This window comes from Trachurus trachurus (assembly GCF_905171665.1).
Source record: "Trachurus trachurus genome assembly, chromosome: 3".
Classification (NCBI taxonomy): domain Eukaryota; kingdom Metazoa; phylum Chordata; class Actinopteri; order Carangiformes; family Carangidae; genus Trachurus; species Trachurus trachurus.
Window position 1 is genome coordinate 26,319,296 of NC_139893.1, and position 17,836 is coordinate 26,337,131.

General features: G+C 40.5%; 2 protein-coding genes across 2 annotated transcripts; one reads left to right on the top strand and one right to left on the bottom strand.

Annotated features, from left to right (window-relative positions):
* Positions 1-1,575: 1,575 nt before the first annotated feature.
* Positions 1,576-10,708, bottom strand: ccne1 (cyclin E1). Its single transcript, XM_083992367.1, has 12 exons — positions 10,461-10,708; positions 9,868-9,922; positions 9,557-9,644; positions 9,219-9,284; positions 8,903-9,066; positions 7,599-7,734; positions 5,833-5,979; positions 5,618-5,713; positions 5,276-5,410; positions 3,824-3,935; positions 3,573-3,730; positions 1,576-2,724 (listed from the first exon to the last, which is right to left on the bottom strand). The coding sequence occupies exons 2-12, from the start codon at positions 9,879-9,881 to the stop codon at positions 2,539-2,541; spliced, it is 1,302 nt and encodes a 433-aa protein (XP_083848493.1). The 5' UTR covers positions 9,882-9,922; positions 10,461-10,708; the 3' UTR covers positions 1,576-2,538.
* Positions 10,709-10,796: 88 nt separating this feature from the next.
* Positions 10,797-16,601, top strand: LOC311001325 (uncharacterized protein F13E9.13, mitochondrial). The gene is made up of 7 exons (XM_083992382.1): positions 10,797-10,985; positions 11,112-11,298; positions 11,954-12,036; positions 12,132-12,312; positions 12,428-12,578; positions 13,547-13,674; positions 16,153-16,601. Exons 2-7 carry the CDS (start codon positions 11,226-11,228, stop codon positions 16,341-16,343), a joined length of 807 nt encoding a protein of 268 aa, XP_083848508.1. The 5' UTR covers positions 10,797-10,985; positions 11,112-11,225; the 3' UTR covers positions 16,344-16,601.
* The last annotated feature ends 1,235 nt before the right edge of the window (positions 16,602-17,836 follow it).

Genomic DNA, 17,836 nt, shown 5'->3' on the forward strand with positions numbered 1-17,836 from the left:
CACTCTAGTATTTCAACAAATATATTTTAAAGCTAATTTGAGATGGGTCACGTTTACTGAGCTTAGTATTGACAATGATGAGTGCAGCTTCAAGTTTTATGATTAATGTTGGAGAACACCTCTCTGAAACAGCTTCAGTACAATCATGACCTTCATGAAGGAAGTTGCTCCATTAGATTCATGAAGTGCCATCAGTTTATACCAGTTTCTGTCAGATTATATCTGAATTACTATGTTAAACAACTCAACACACAGTAGCACCTTGTGGCCTATTGAGGAAATTGGAGTCTGATAAATGATAAATAAGATTAATACAGATCTGTAGGAGCATCTATGGACTTCCTACACTTTACAAATGACATGTTCTGCCAGTCAGTGTATTGTTGTTTAATTCTTAATTCTGATTGGTTGATTTATAGATGTAGATGTAAATGCCATTTTGGAACAACAACAAAAGATTTTTACCATATTTTGTCTCACAACGTTCAGCTTACATCTTGGACAACTTCACTTGGACTTGAATTGATTTATTGAAAGTTTGACAGCTCTGTCATTAAAATTCACACTGGTTGTACCGTAATTCCTTTTTTTTCTTCCATATCTGATCTAGTCACTGTCCTGTGTGTTACATGCATCATCATGTTTATTTCTTGTGCCTTCAAACTGAGTATGGCACTGACATCTAGTGGAATAATGCCTGTGTGCATCTACAACCATGTTTCCAAAGTTGATGCATTATTTCTATTGATGTTTTTAACAGTGTTTCAAGCATAAATGGGAAAATATTGTACTTTCAAATTGCAGTGACTGTTCTCCTCAGCTCTGTACACTGTTGTGTTGAAGTGTTGCCAGGATGAGAGGTAATGTTGTTGACATCAAATCAAACTGGGGTATAATTTTCAAAAAAACAAAACAATGAAATTTCTCAGTTTCAACATGCGATATTTCAAGATTTCATGAAACATTTTAGCCAACAGTTAGATCATCTGACCATTGAACAGGGGTCATCCATGAGAGCTGAGACTTAAATCTTAATGCATCACTTGGCTTTACAAGTGTCCTATAAACTTCAATCATTACATTGATGGTTTTATCTGGCTTAACAAACTTTGTAGAGATTAAGAATTACCTGAATTAAATGATGTGTGGTCATCAGAGGAGGATGAAGGAACTATTTGTGTTGGCATATCCTAACGAATGATGAACTAGGCACAACATTCAATATCAGCAAGACAGTTTGGTTATTAGGAAGCCACTCTGTTATATCTCTCCCCCTAATTAAAGAACTAATTTCATTCTCATATTGCATTATGTACATATTGTTATATTTTTCACATTTAATTAAAAAAAAAACTAATATGCATGTTCAAACTACTTGATTTTCCTTCAGCTTTCATTTTATTTCTTCTTAAATGTTTGTGTTGTACCTAAACTAATTCCTTGAGCTGCCTATTTGGCCATTAATCTGATTTCTGATTCAAAAACTGAAGAGCCACAAGACAACAGGATCATTCAATTGAAAAGTCTTCAGAAACTTTCTTTGTTGGAAAAAATGTAGCAGCATTTTATTTTAAAAAGTCAAAATAGAAATCTTACATTTTGGTGGTGGGCAAAGGAACTGCAGTTTGGGATTTAAAAAAAACAACCAAGTTAAATACAATCAATAGATTAGCTTCTGAAGCCTGCCTTTGTCACTTGTCCATTTATGTAGCCAAGCTACTGGTCCCCAAGTAAAACATGGCCATGTTTTATCCAATAAAATGTACAGAGTACAACAACAAACAAGAGCGACACCCAATTTCATACTACTAGAGAAAAAAAAAAGAAAATACACACACACACGCACACACTCACTCTCTTCCCCCTCCATCATGCAAAGCCCACTTTATAGCAGCACATAGAACCAGGTCTGGTCCTAGGAATAGTTTTTGGGCAAATGGGGCCACCAAGAGAATTAAAAAAAAAAATTAAAAAAAAGGCCCCCTCCTCCCGAAAAAACAAACACTATTTTTCACACGCACGCGCACACACACACACACACATACAGACTCCATAAAATTCAATTTGGCCTCTGCATAGCAAATAAGGATGGTAACCATTAAATGTAGATGTGACTGGTAATTAATGCAAGCATGAGGGTGCAATACTATTTAAAAGAAAATCAACAAAAATAAAAAATAAAAAATTCTCCTCGGGCCATCCCATCCCTACTGGACCCTTAGCTTTGTGTGGAGGGTTTAATACATAAAGATTCCTGTGGGGATCAAAACCGTTCATTCACAGATGGTCAGTACTTTCCCAATTTATCCAAAGTCAGTGTATATGCACCCCCACCCGCAGAGACATTTAAAAGCATCTCAACCCAAGGTAAAAATCTGTTTGACTTTGAAATGAGAAAATGCAATTTCCCCACCAGAAATCCATCACACACGTGTACTGGTACTGCAGAGGTGTCACTGTTCAGAGGCAACACGTCGAAGTTGCAACACAAAAACCTACTGAGGATTTGGCGTGGTCTCACTCTCAGTGGCTTCACTGCTACTTCGTAGGGGCCCGTTGTGGAGACGCTGCATGCATCCTTGGCATTATTTTCACCACTGTTGCGTCCACTCGGACCATGTCCTCAGTCTTCTCACTGCTCAGAGGTGGAGTCAGGACTCCTGAAGGAACAGAGCAGCGACCATGGCACTCCAACTCCTCGTCCTGGTAGGAGTAGGCCTTCTCCTGCAGACAGACAATACACAGATTAGACACTTGGAAGCAGTATATTCAAGGTGTTACATCTGAACTGAAGGTAATCAGGTTCATTATGCAGAATAAAATCATACTGTAAAAATGTGAAATTACCAATCTATATGTACTGATGACTGTTACAGGTTGAATTTTTACTATAATGAATGACTTTTAAATGTTTTTTTTTTTTTTTGCAGAAAATATTGAGTTGTGCATTACAAGTTTCTCCATGTGACCTTTGAGATTATCCAGGACAAATTAGACCTGCAAGGTTTTAAATTCTTAAAAAAAAAAAAAAAAAAAAAGTGTGCATTCTCACAGCTTTGGGTCTGAATCTACCATTAATGATTTTATGTTGTTTCATCTCTTTCTGACAGAACCTCAAACCTCATCCTCAAAACTTAGTTCTTTTTTTTCTCAGTTTATTCTCAACTTTATCTTGTAAAGCACTTCAACATGTTATTGTCATAGCAACTTCTAAAGTTTGTCCAATCAATTTAATCTGCAACAAGTGGGCTCTGATCAATTTCTAAACACATCTCACAGATGCCTGAGGCACAGAGGAAGTGAACACAAAAAACATCAAATAAGAGTTTGATAGAGAGATTTCAGTTTTTTATTTTTCTCTCTTTATTGTTGTGGGTTTTGTCTGTAGAGTTACGGCACAATGGCAAATTTGTCAATTTAAAATTCAAATGCACCAAATGTGCTGAAAAAAAAAAAAAAACATTCACTTGAGATCATTATTTTTGATGAATCAAGACTTTCCAGTTTTCCTCAGAATTTTAAAACTGAGAGAAGAAAAAGTGTTGTACTGTCATTTCAATACTCTAACTTACCAGCCATGTGAGATAAGGGACATGGGGCTGGATGTTGTGCATGTCATCTGTGGGGATTCCTGGGAAGGTTTTCATGGGCAACCCGCCGACCTCCCGCAGAGCCATGGCAAAAGGCACCATCCACCTCACACACTCTTCGATTTCAACCCGCTTCAGAGCTGCATGGACAGAAGTTTGAACAGTTTGCTTTAACACACCAACCTTGCACACCATTATAAACTAAAAGTGAAATACGTCCGTTTCCTTTTTACCTGAAACGTTTTCCACCAGTTCCAGAGATGAGAAGTGAAACAGGGCTGAAGCAGCAAGGATGCCATTGGAAAACTCAAGGCAACGTACATCCAACATACAGAGGTCCAACAACTAGATAGTGGGGGGGGGGGGAAACACTGTAATTAGCATTAACAATAAATTCAACTGCTGCTAATAATCCATAAAGACTGATTCCTGGAGATTCCAATCCATGTTGGCATGAGTGGATTTCATCATTTCTGCAAATCTGTCAGTGTTGCCAATCTGTCCTTCTACATCCCAACAGGTTTTCTAGATTTTAGAGCTGGTGACTGAGGAGGCTGCCTAATTCATGGCAAGGGAACACAGTTGTTTCTGAAATACTCAAAGCAGCTCATCTAACACCAACAATCATGTCACAGACAAAGAAAAACACTGAACCCCTTTTTTTGTCCAATGGTCAAAGTACCTGCTGACAATTAGCTCTTTCTGCCAACGCAGCAGTGTTTAATCTGCAATCACACCCGGGTCAAATGATTCTGTTGTACTGTAGATGTGGGTTTTTAAAATCAGCTCTGGCTCCAGTTGGCCTTGGTGTGAACACAACAGCTGGGTGAACCGGCCCAGGTGTTTATTATAAACACAGGACACACGGAGGATTGGATATTCTCCTTTTCAGGAGGCCCACACCAGGATGAGATGTGACATTTTAACTCAATTAACAGTTTTGCACAGCAGCTAGCAGCTCAAACAGAAAGGTAAACTCAACAGGCTTCCATTAGCTTGTTTGGCCATGTTTAAAATCCTATAGGTACCTGGGTTAGGGGCATGAGATCACATCTGATCCCCCTCACTTGGGATGGGAACATTAAAGGCCACATCTAGGCAAATTCAACCTAGGGCTATAGTTTCCTAGTATTTTAGATCTAAAAGAATGAATCTGAAGATTTTCTTTTTAATTGCTCCTGTTATGCAGTAGTTCTGTCTGTCGCTGCATCGCCACAGCAGCGTATAAATGGAGTCGACGGATCTTAGCTGAAGCTCTACCGTTTGTTTTATCAACAAAGGATAGCAACTCGGAGGCACAACGTTTTCGTTAATATTCCTTTGTTGATAAAACAAACAAGAGTGCTTCATTCTACCTGTAAACATACTGAGCGTGACATTTTGCGTTTACAAACATGTCGGCTTTCTTGAAGTAAATAAACCCCTCAGTGTATGTTTGAATATTTGAATGTTGCCTGTGAAAGAAAAAAGAAGAGGTTTTGTGGATTACTCCCTATATATGCTGCTGCGACATTAAAAAGAAAATCTTCAGATTCATTCTATAGCCAGTCATCTGGAATTGTCCTTTAACTGAGGCTCCTAACCTGTACCTGTCTGTTTTTTACACACCGCACTGCTGCCACATGATTGGCTGTTCACTTCATTAGCCAAGAGACACACAGACACAGACATACACATACACATACCTCTGCTATCTGTGAGAAGGTAGTCTGGGGGTAGCTGGGGATGAGCAGGTCCTCCATCTCTTTCAGGTAGGCAACCTGCATGTAAACATTCAGCCACGAGATGGGAGTCTGTGGACTGAGACTCCACTTCAGCTCCTGTGTTAAAGTAGTAACAACGTTACCAACAGCAACACAACTATTTACAGCTTCAATGTCAATACACCCATGGTTTTCCAGGGTTGTGACAACAGAATAACAGCCTTTATGACACATGAACACTTCGAAAAAATGACATTATAAACAAAACAAAAGACAAAATGTGGATGACTAATCATCCATGATGTTTCAATGTACGTCCTTTACCTTCATAATAATGATTTCCATACTGAGGATCTCATCCTCCGTGCAGGCCTCATCTGTCACATAGGCAAACTGGTGGACCTTGGGAGGATACATTTCCTTGGAGAAGCACAAATATGACAACGTTAACACAACCAAATAACATGATAACAAAGAAACAGGCCAGGGGAAATCTTGAGTGTCCAACTTCACATCCCATGTAGTGCAATCCTTCTTACCTCTACTTTAGCAGCAATGAAGAGACAGGTGATGCCTATGAGCTGCAGCGTTGATTTGAAGACGTTCCTCTGTGTGGCCATGAAGCGGTCAAAGTAATCCTGAGCGAGGTGATATGTCTCCCTGTGCAGCTTGTACACTTCACTCACCTGAAATGTACAAACAAACTCAACGTCACCTCATATGATACAATACAACAATACAATAATGGTGTTTGATAATAGCACAGAAGACTATCAAGCTTTGTAGCTGTTAACTGGAACAACAAAGGTATGGTTATCTATACAGAGCACTGTTCACATTGTATATGGGTTAAATGGATGTTAATCATTTCTGCTGTCTTGTCATCAGATGTTAGACGCTGCCAACTGTTACATCTTGTAAGCACTGGGTGGCACTGGCAAAGGACTAAAATACTATATAACTGACAATTACTTAATAATACAAAAAATGTTCACATCAAATGCATAAAAACTAATTACACGCCAAATGCAAATGAGATTAAAAGGAAAGTGTATTTCAGGAAGTGCCATAAAACAGTGAACCGACTCTGGAACGAGCTGCCAGAGGAGATCAGACCCAAAAAGCAAAGCTCCCCTTCTCCTTTGGTTTGTTACTTTGATCTTGGCATGAAGTACTCACTGGTCTCAGACTACATCAATATTTACGAAAAGATAAAGGCTCACAAACATAAAAAGGATAGTTCTTTTTAAGACCCAATTCTGGCCTTAAAATAATGAAAAGAATTTTGAAAATCAATCTTTAAATAAACATGCAGCCAGTGTAGATTGATTTTTGGCTGAGGCATGAGGCAGGTGTAGACAGAGCCGCCTTGACCTCGACTATGTTCTCCATGATAAAAAAACATGACTGAAGAACTTTGTTTACCTGGGGAGTTAAACACAAATCCTGATCAAAAAGTTTTGACTTTACCTGAAAATTGCTTCAAGGCTTCCAAGGCCGAAAAGATAAATTTACCAAAAACAAAATAAAGTTCCCTCATATTGGTCTCAAGTCTAATATATTCAAGCTACACTATTACAGAGAGACAAAAGGAACTTATCTCAGTGTTTAAATTTAAACCGAGCTGCACTGTAACAGATCTCAGATCTCACAGCTCTTATCACCATTATTCAAAGCAATTTATCCTTTGATATGAAGAGGAACCAAAAATCAAAGGGCTAAAGCTGATAGGGTCTGTGCTCGATGCGATTACACCAAATCAGGTTGGTAGATCTCCCTCAGAGACAGGAGAACTCATAGCGGCTCATTATTCACCTTCAGCACAAAGTATCTTTTCTGGCACAAAAGATATCACTGAATTTTATTTAAACCGTTTATGCCACAGGATGTTTACTGACAATTAGCTGCAAGAAACACATCTGCAGTAAATCTTTCTCACAAACTCGATTATCAAAGCAGAAACACAATAACCCCCGATCTGGGTCTGTAGTCACCAAACTTAATGTCCTGCAAAGTGTATGCCTTTTTTGGGGGTGGCAGTACTGTGAGTGGGGGCCAGTGAACGTCACATGAATCACAGCAGTCTGTCTTTAACGTATGTGTTTAGTGATTGTGCCAGACAATGCTGTGGTCATAAAAATGAGGATTTAAGCAGCTTGGAAGTGACTTTAAGTGGTGCTGGTTCAAAGGTCTAAAAACCACTAGGGCCAATTTAATCAAAAGAGCAAGTCAGCTCAAAATGTTATCAAATCCGTTTACATGTGATAACAAGTTGTTAAACTGGTCACTAAGACGTGCTACACACCTCCATGAGCCAGTCCAGGAGAATTGCCCTCATCTTGGGCTGAAGATGGGGATGCTTCTCCATCACATGGACATCCCTGGTGTAGGTCTTGTCCTTCGCCAACATGTTGCTCCACACCACATCCTTACTGGCCCAGCTGGTAATCAAAGCACAGATTGGCACAATGGTCAAGGATTCAACTTTTGACTGAATTGTGTGATTGCATGATCTGCATTTGATGTGGGTTTAAGAGCCTTGTTAGGGTGGCAGTAGTTTAAGGTTACCAACTCCCTGGCCTTGGTCTGGAGCTAAAACACCATCCTTCCTTAGCATATTCCACCATTTTAGTTTAGATGATGGAGGAGTGTTGTCTAACAAAATCTCTCATTGTTGATGAACTTGATTGTTCAGGTGCTGCTTCTGATTTGTCACTGGTTTACTAAGAATAAGTAAGCCCTTTGAAAATGTCTCTATTCTAGCATAAACTCATCCTATAATGTGGTCAGATCAGAGTTTTAGTGAACCAACTAGCTTAATTCATACCATGAAAACATTGGTCTTGTCCATACTGAACACATGATTCAAACAGCCAGAAAGTAGGCTTGAAAAACTCATGTCAGAAAGTTTATATCTTTAATCAGTCCATAGTCAAGACAAACTGTCTATAAATGGGCACAATGAGACTGATCCGCAGCAGGGCTCATTGGAGCTGGTCAACGTGGAGTGTTGAGGAAGTCACACTGCAAACGTTTGTTCTGCTGACAACTCCCGAGCCATCACAAGCTATAATAATCACACAGGTTGTATTCAATCATGCAATGTAGTCCATAATCCATCTGAACTTGGTTTCTTTGTGGAGACCAAGGCATGGCCTCTCACACGGGTGGCAACCTTTGACAGGCAAGTTTGTTTTTCCTATTTAATTGAATTTAACTTTTAACTGTAAAAGTAAAACATAGTCAAACAAATGCATTATAGGATGCGGCACAGCTTTTGTAACACTACCTACTCTGTCACCATTTCATTTGCATCCTTTTATTCCTCAGTTATTATTATAATAGTTTCATTAGTCTCAAATAATCTTAGTTGTTGTCCACAAAAATGGCCGCCAGCCATAGCATAGAGTCACACTCTTGGTTTCCTCTCCTTAAAAGTTGGTCAAAGAGGATTTGGGAAGGAGATTTAGGAGAAATGTTTTAATTAGAAACTTTGAATGTGGGTTAGGAGTACTCTTATCTCGTGGCAAGATAAAATTCTTTACGAGTGCGGTCCCTGGTCACATTTTACCCTGTTGGTTTCACACTCACCACTGTAATGGTACTTACCACAGAGCAGGGAGAGGGGCACAGTGCACAGGGGTTACAAATATGTTGTTAAAGTTGTAGAGGGGGAAGCCTGCAGTGATCAGGGCAACAGGTTGGTCCTCTTCCTGATCAGGTGTGGGAATCCACCTGTGTGGACTCTTGTATCCACCACCAGGACTCCAGACCTGCTTCACAGGGAAGAGAAAGAGAGAAAAAGAAAAGAGGGGGGGGCATAGGAGGTGACATGGAAATCATGAGTGTAAAATCACAGAACATTAACATGTTGTAGCGGAGCTAAGCTTGACCATGAACATTAAGACCAGATAACTAAGCCTACCTCAGAGTCACGCTGCTTCTTCCGCGTCATCTCTGCTACCTCATCATCGTCCACATCCTGTAAATACTGAAGGTAAATAAAATGTTGATTAAAAATTAAGAGGTGATAACAATACCTAATAAATTACTCATAGGCAATAGAGGAGCTGGGCCAATCTGGCATACTCCAGTGAAGTAGTGGACAGCTAGCTTTCCAACAAGCAATGAATATACAGTGTGCTTTTCAGTTTAAGTTATTCAATCAGGCCTGGCAGACACAGCTGAACTGGGGGGGGGGGGGGGGGGGGGGGCTCATTATGTCAGTTAAAGGCCGGTCTGAAAGCCTCTTGGACCACTCACAATAGCAACATCTGCCTTCCTCTTTCTCGGTCGTGCTGTGTTTTCTTTGGGCGCCTCGGGAGCAACAGACTTCGGTTCTGTGTCTTCCCTGTAACATGACCAAAAAGCAGACAAACAAATAAACAGGTGGTCGTGCGTGGCAGGACAAACATGCTAACATATATGTAGTAATGTCTCCTAGCAACAAGCTAACTAGCCCAACGGCTAAAGCTCCATCAACTCTTGTTCTTCTGCTGTGGTGTCGTCGCTCACTTTGAGTGACACACTTGACACAACCGTGATTTAAACAGACACACACACACCAAACTCACCGTTGTCCTCTCATTATACTCGGAGGAGGTCCGTGTCAAGTTTCCCCGAGTAAACCTGCGAAAGGAGACAAGTTGTTTTCAAGTTAAGAAGTTTTATTTAGGAAGGTTTTAAGTAAACAAGCACCGAGCTGCTGCTCCCCAACCCCCACTCTCCGCTCCCTCCTGCCGACAAAGCCCGAGTCAGCCTGGCGCGGGGAAACGAAAACGGTACGCGGTGTTAAAAGCCGCCAAAAAGTATTCTGTATTACACGTACATCCACGAAACCGGCTGACAAACAACAACAGACGCTGATTTTTCCTCTGAGTGTTGTTATTTTGTGTATTTCTTCAGGGAACCCAGTAAATTGCCGCTTGCTAACTTTGAACAGCTGCCTCGCCATAATGGCCGAACGACCCCCGGCACAGCTGGGACGCCTGTTTCATTAATTCAGCCATTCAACACTTAACACAGACGATACTTTAAAAACGTGGCCCATCCATACAAACTTTCCCCCTTCAATGTCCTGTTTGGTTCACATTCAGGTTAAGCAAGCGCAAGCTGAGAGTATAGCTCTACATAAAGAAGTCGATAAAGTTTGTATCCATCCACTCACCTCAAGCCTCTTCCCTTGAAGTTCACTCTTATCCACGTCTAGGAAAGATATAGCAAATAAATACGGATGTTGTGTTACTCTGACTGCCTGTTGTTAGAAGACGGAGGTGCTCTTTGTGTGTCCGTGTACCCACCACCAGGCCGGGCTAGTTCCTCTGAGCTGGCGCCTTCGCAGGGAGGAGTAGATTTAACTTGGCGCTAAACCTCCAACCTGACCGCCTCTTTATAGTCCAACCTCGCCTCCATTAACCACAGTGTCACACCTGCGGAGGATCGACAGCGCCTGTTTTGTTTATAATCTACCAATATCGAGTTTAGAAAAAGAAAAAGAAAAGAAAGACAGAAGTAAAAACGAGTTTATAAACGTAGCCGACAGCCGGGAGGCGTGCAGTGACAGCTGAAGGGGCGGAGCCTCGGAGCAGGAAGTGCACTGGGAACCGCGTGGCTAGTCTGTCAGATGTAAACAAAACAGAGCTTCTCTCACATTGAGCCTCCGAAGAGCACAACACGACGCAAGAATCACGAGGTAATCGACGCTTTCCACTGTTTAAACCCCACAAATGATTGTCAGTCGCTGTCACCGTCTGTTATCCAGGCAAAACAGTGAAGTATGCTAAGCTGCTTATGCCTCTCCCTTTCCCCCCGTTTTTAGAGGCGTCATACCCCTCCCCCTGAAACAACTGACCCTTGGCCCGTCACGTGATCCCCGTGTTAAAAAAGACTACAACAAGATTTGTCCGTCGTTATTTCATGCACAGAAGGAAATATGAAGTTTCTGGATCTCTTCGGCCGCGTAAAGTCCGTGGTTATAGGAATGATTCACGTTAAAGCCTTGCCAGGTAACGCGAGATTACACTAACCAGTGTCCTCCATGTTTGACGGTAGGCTAAAGTTTTCAGTGGAGGAAGTGTACTCCATTACTGCATTACAACTGTGCTGCAGTTAAAATGTCACTGTATTGTTAGCAACATATCTTCAAAGTGCAGAATACTGACTTCAGTGTAAATGTAGGTATACTATCATACTGTATTAGATTCACACACACACACATACACACACACAAACACAAGTCCAGTGTCCACTACACCTTAAACTGCTCTGTGAATCATTGTCATGTCTTTATATTCTCAGTTCAGATTTTAACTACAGGCAATTCCTAGATATGTATCTAGCCTACTTGTTCATCGTGTACATTTTTTATGTAGTTCACAATTGAACAAGTAATAATAGTTTATGCCTGTTTTTAAATGCATTTTAATTACAACATGAGCTGGATGCAGCACCATTTAATTCTGCTATGCACTCTTCTTGTGTATGGTTTGAATCACAATAAAGTAATTCTTGAGTATATTTGCCCATGCATCAGCATTTAAGTAGTATTTCTCTGCTGCAGCACAAGTAGGCTACTTTAATACTAATAGTTGTACTTACATTAAACGGCTGTACTTTGTGATGTTTTATGCTGGATATTACCAAGTTCCTCATCTGTGTCAGGCACACCCCTGGGTTGTATGAAAATGCCCCAAATAATTGAAGAAGCATGCAAGGAGGCATCAGTCTACCGTGATGCAGGGATTGTAAGTTACTGCGCATTGTGTGAGCTCTTACTGTATTTTCATCCAGGTCTTACCAGAAAGCCAGTAAACTGTGGCCACTTTGTTCTCTCTTTCAGGATGGTCTGATCATTGAGAACATGCATGACATCCCTTACTCGTTCTCCCTGGGCCCTGAGGTGTGTGCATGTATGACTGCAGTGTGCGCAGCTGTCAGAGGCATCTGTCCGACCCTGCCACTCGGAGTGCAGATACTGTCCTCTGCTAACCAGCAGGCTCTGGCCGTGGCTTTGGCTTCAGGTTCATTCATTGTTATGCTGTGCATGAGGCCATAATAACCACCTGTTATCATCAGACCTACCTGTATTTGATACACTGGCTAACACAGCATTGTAATGTGACTGTGTGGGGACAGGTCTGGATTTTATCAGGGCTGAGGGTTTTGTCTTTTCTCACGTGGCTGATGAGGGCCTGCTGAACGCCTGCGCTGGAGACTTGCTGAGGTATCGCAGACAGATTGGAGCTGAGAATGTGCAGATCTTCACTGACATCAAAAAGAAGCACAGGTGAGATCACCACCATCTCCACCGTTAAAGCATACATTACACTTTATACAAATCAATGTAGTTATATTTTTGCTCATGAACCTTGACATAATTACCAATGGCAGAAATAACAACTGATCCAGTCTTTTAAATGAAGATCCATACAATGGTTTGACATGACAACACAAAACATATCAGTTTTACATAACATACAAACATATCAGAGAGATTTAAGTGTTTTAGTTTGTTGGTAGCCTCAAAATTAATGTGTTTGACGTTGGCTGCAAATTGGGTCTGACAAAATCAGCTTTTATGTGTTTTTGAATTTACTCTTTTTCTTGAACTCTCAGGGATGTAAATGATGATAAAGCAAAGTAGTAAATCCCCCTCATTATTATACAGTCTGTTGTTTGTGAGGTACAGCTGCACTTTATCCTGCAGCTGTTTGGTTTTCTTATTGTTTTCATCATGGCCAGCCATTATTCTCCATCTGCTTTATACATTATGTATAAGAATTCATATGTTAATAGCTAATGAGAATATGAAGGATTTCACACATATGGAACTAAATTAGTGAAGTGTAATTTATTATATATTTCTCATTAAAATGTAAGAACAATGCAGATTTACTGTAGATCAAAAACCTTTTCCCTGACTCACATACTGATAAGCAATAGATATGTTTCTGACTTGTTCTTGGCTCACATGGTAGAGGGCTCCAATCCCACTTGTGGACCTTTACTGCATTTCATCCCTTCTTCTGTCTCTCCACTAATGTCCTTCTTGTGCTATGTTTTAATACCTCATGTCTTATGTAGGTCACTCTCAGGCCCCAATTTTAAGTTGATACAGCTGCTGATTGTGTGTCCTGTTCTATTTTAAATGCGACTGGTAGACTATAAACTGAATCTTCTGGGATAACTAACAGTTTTCTGAATCTGAATGAATTTTACTATATTTTTTGATTTCGTTAATCCCTGTTTTTCCAGCTCCCATGCCCTGACATCAGACGTGAGCATTGAAGAGACGGCACATGCTGCCGAGTTCTTCCTCTCAGACGGACTCATCGTCACAGGAACAGCCACCGGTGCAGAGGCCGACCCGAGGGAGCTCAGAGGTAACTGCCCACAGACACATCTCACACAACCGCCGGCCTCATATTGCCGTTTGGAACATTTAAATTATAATCTGGCGCAGTCATGACCAGAGATCAGGCTACAGCTGATAGCTTTCAACACTGATTTTGTATTGTTCTTTTTGATTGATCATAATCAGTTTATAGAATAAAACCAGGAACTCCTCAGATGGTGAAATTTCCCATCACTGCTGTGTCTGTCCAGCAGAGGGCGTCCTCACCTGACGGGATTAACTGCTCCTCAGTGAGAGCTCAGTTTTCAATGTCCTCCGTCGGTCAGGACAGTGAACATTCAGACCAGGGATACGTAGTCGTCCAATATGGCAGCGGTTTGAATGCTGGCTGCAGTGCGGCTCAGCTCAGGAATGTCTGATATGCTCTCTCACTGTGTCTCCCTCACACACACACACACACACACACATTCACACACCATATACAGTAAAGTGCATGCAAGCTCCACTTTGTGGGAGCAGGGTGAAGCCCGAGCATCTGACCAAGCAACTGCTGACTACTGATCCACCTTATGAACACTGAGCAGTCTGTGCATTACATTGACTGTGTGAACTGTGTCGAATTGAGGAAATGGCCTCCTTTATATGGGATGGTTCTCATTACTCTGGCTGTGTGGCTGCATGTACGGCAAACCCTGTACAAAGTATTACATTTATACAAACACTTTTCATTTTTTTAGGGACTTTTCTTGTTCCCCTATATTTAAATTAACTTAAACTGTGCTTAAGACTGGTATTGCACATGCAAGCACACTGTCACGGCAAATGCCTGAGTCACACTGACAGATGATGTGAGGCTGTATGATGTGTTGTGTGAAATGTGTCGCCCATAGCAACAAACCCACAGAAAATTATCACCCCATTCAGCTGTTTCCTCCACCCTACAGAGCCTTTCTGCCTATTTCAGATCATTGTTTTGATTGTTGTTACAGTAACTATTTTTGGGTCATGTTGTCACATATGTGCAAATACTGATCATAGTGTCTATGTAAAAATAAAGTTTCTTACTGTTATAATGAGAATAACATATGATACAGTGTATGAAGTAGTTAAAATTAGCCTCACCTCAAATAGTTCCAACATTAACTTGGGCCAATATGTTGTATATATTGGATATAGTATAACAATAGGTAAACATTGGCTTTTAACTACCTGGTACTAGTATTTTATTGTTATTCCATGACATTTCATCAATTGGCTGAAGGAGCTTTAAACATATCTGCTGAGGGTCAGTAGGTCTGAATTCTGGACCAGGTCCCTCACGCAGCAACATCAGAGCTGTTATTTTAAGAAGTTTCCAACGTGTCACACAAGACTGTAAACAGTCAGAGTCAAACAGGCACACGGCCTCAGCTTCATACACACAAGTGTGCCAACACATATTAGGCCAACACATATTAGGCACAAACACACACACACACATTTGCAGACCCCATCTCATCTGTCCCTGTCTCTCTTCCATGCACGTGCACACACACTATCTCTCTCTCTCTCTCTCTCTCTCTGTTGTCAACACAAACATGCAGCCACTGGTCGTAGCTCACATGCCAAGGTGGAGGTGTTCAAAGATCACCCCCCCCCCCCCCCCCCAACTGTTACAGCAGACACAGTGTGACACATTAACAGTCATGAACAAGTTCATGTTTGAAATCGGCTGAAATCTGCACTGATATGACCACATCTCAGATACATTTAAACACATGTTATCATTAATATAATATGTGTTGTGATTTGTTGGATTATACATCCATGTACATTGCCGAGAGGGGGGTTGTGAAATCAGATACTTCATTGACCCCCAGAACACAGAATAGAGAATATGGAGTGGTTAAAGATAAATATGTACAGGGTTAGAGTTAGGGTTAGACAAATATACAGGATAATAATATAAGAAAAACGTATACACATGAAAAAATAAAGACCTATATGTATATGTATATGTATATATTATGTATTCTTTTATTTTTTAAATCTCATGTTTATCTTTCTATTGAAAGAGACAAATCATGAAGTTTAGGAATGACTCATAAAGACTTGCTTAAAAGACTTAAAGCAGAAGTAAGCAGAATATTTGTGTTAATATAAGTCTTAAATAGTTATATCTTCCGACGGATATATATATAGAGTGTTTGGTCTGAAACACGGGTCTGTCAGTCACTCTGCTCTGCTGTAAGCCGAGGAGAAAACTTTCCTTGTATCCTATAACCTTTATCCAATGAGGAGAGAGAACGGCATAAAGGGGCGGTCCTCTCTGTGTGTGCAGCCAAGGGATGCACGTGAATGTGGTGACGTAGGGACGAGGGCGGGGACTGCTAACTCCATCGGCTGACAGAAAGTTAGCCAAAACGACCGGATCGCTTACTTCTGCTTTAATGTTCCTGAAATTATCAACAACAAGTCATAAGCATGTTTCTAAAACCTGTGACGCTGTCTCTTTGTTTTTTTGCAGATGTTTCTCAGTCTGTGAGAATCCCAGTGCTGATTGGTTCAGGAGTGACCTACAACAACGTTGAACACTACCTCAGCGCAAGTGGAATGATCATTGGCTCTCATTTCAAGCAGGGCGGCCACTGGGCCAATGCAGTCGACCTGGAGCGAGTGAAAAGGTTCATGGGAAAGATACACGACCTTCGAAAATAAAAGGACTAGGGCCAGTGTCTTAAACATGTTGATCGTTCATCTTTAAGATATGTGCAAGTCTCTCCGCAGAGAACGTCTCAGGTGTTCAAAAGTCTTCAGTATTATATGTGGCCTTTTGTAGACAGTAACATTATAAGTGTTGATTTTAGTCACTTATCTGCATCTAGGTTCAATTTACAACTGTTAATTCTTAAACACAGCTGTGATATACTGGCAAAGAATGTCATATTAATGTCAATAAATGACCATTTGACAGTACTTATATAACTAAACTTTTCTAGTCTTATCAACCCTTGCACCACAACCCACATTCTCACACACACACCATTGATGAACACGTGTCCTAACAGACATGTGGACTGGAAAAGCCAGGACTTAACCCACTGACCACAGATCTCAAGATCTCAGATCTTTGGAACTCATTACATACAGTATGTATTTAACATACTCTACACTGTATGTCTACAATAAAAGCACATGTACATTAACATACATATTTGTATATGGTAGATATACCGGTATAAATGTTAATATGAAAATGTTCTGATTGCAAATAGTTTTCATATATACTGTATATATATATTATTCTATATTAAAGCAGATATCAGCTTCACGGCCGTTTCGGCTAATGCTGCGTTCAAGGCAGTCTTTTGAAACCGTAAGTTACAGCTTCAAGTCACAACTACGACTTGGTAGCGTTCCAGGTAACCCGTAGCTCGTGTTTTTACCATCCTGTTGTCTGTGAAAGTTCCCTATAACGGCCACTCGTAACTTCCGACCCGTGAACTCGTACCAGATCGAACTGGTATGACTTCACAGGAAGGAAAAACACAAAGTACGAGTTTCTTTGAACGCACCATGAGTTAGCAGCCCCCGCCCTTGTCAGGCATCAATTGGTCCTCGTGCTACGTCACCACATTCACGCGCATCCCTTGGCTGCACACACAGCCCTTCATGCCGTTCTCTCTCCTCATTGGATAACACTTGTATCCCACAAGGAAAATTTTCTCCTCGGGTTACAGCAGAGCAGAGTGACGGAGAGACTCGTGTTTAGGCTGAAATACTTCATGTAAGTGATTGCTGACGGAAAATAGGACTATTTAGGACTTATATTAACAAAAACATTCCACTGATATCTGCTTTAACATATATATATATTATTATTATTCTGTATGTATATTTCATTCTATATGTACGATATGTATAAAAAAAATCAATGTATGCAGATGTATTAATACATAATACAATTTGGGTATGGGAAGAGTCACTATTTGTACTATTAATCATATAGTGATTATTAAACACACGCACCCACCGCCTTAAGAAAACAAAATTTATTTTAAGCTTTTTTTGTACATTTTATAAATACACACAAATAGAAAAACATAATATTTGACTGTATTTACACTCACATGTCCAAAATAAACATTTTGTGTAACATGAAAAAAGTGAGTACCTGCTGAAAAGTACAAAATCTTACACTCAATAAAAAA

What these genes read in the sequence shown, in the direction of transcription:
- LOC311001325 (XM_083992382.1), top strand. Translation starts at nt 11,226, where the DNA reads ATGAAGTTTCTGGATCTCTTCGGCCGCGTAAAGTCCGTGGTTATAGGA. An exon ending in TCTACCGTGATGCAGGGATT is followed by an intron (nt 12,037 to 12,131) that starts GTAAGTTACTGC and finishes TCTCTCTTTCAG; the next exon opens with GATGGTCTGATCATTGAGAA. An exon ending in CGACCCGAGGGAGCTCAGAG is followed by an intron (nt 13,675 to 16,152) that starts GTAACTGCCCAC and finishes GTTTTTTTGCAG; the next exon opens with ATGTTTCTCAGTCTGTGAGA.
- ccne1 (XM_083992367.1), bottom strand. An exon ending in TGGAAATCATTATTATGAAG is followed by an intron (nt 5,411 to 5,617) that starts GTAAAGGACGTA and finishes ACTTTAACACAG; the next exon opens with GAGCTGAAGTGGAGTCTCAG. An exon ending in ACTGGTGGAAAACGTTTCAG is followed by an intron (nt 3,731 to 3,823) that starts GTAAAAAGGAAA and finishes CTGTCCATGCAG; the next exon opens with CTCTGAAGCGGGTTGAAATC.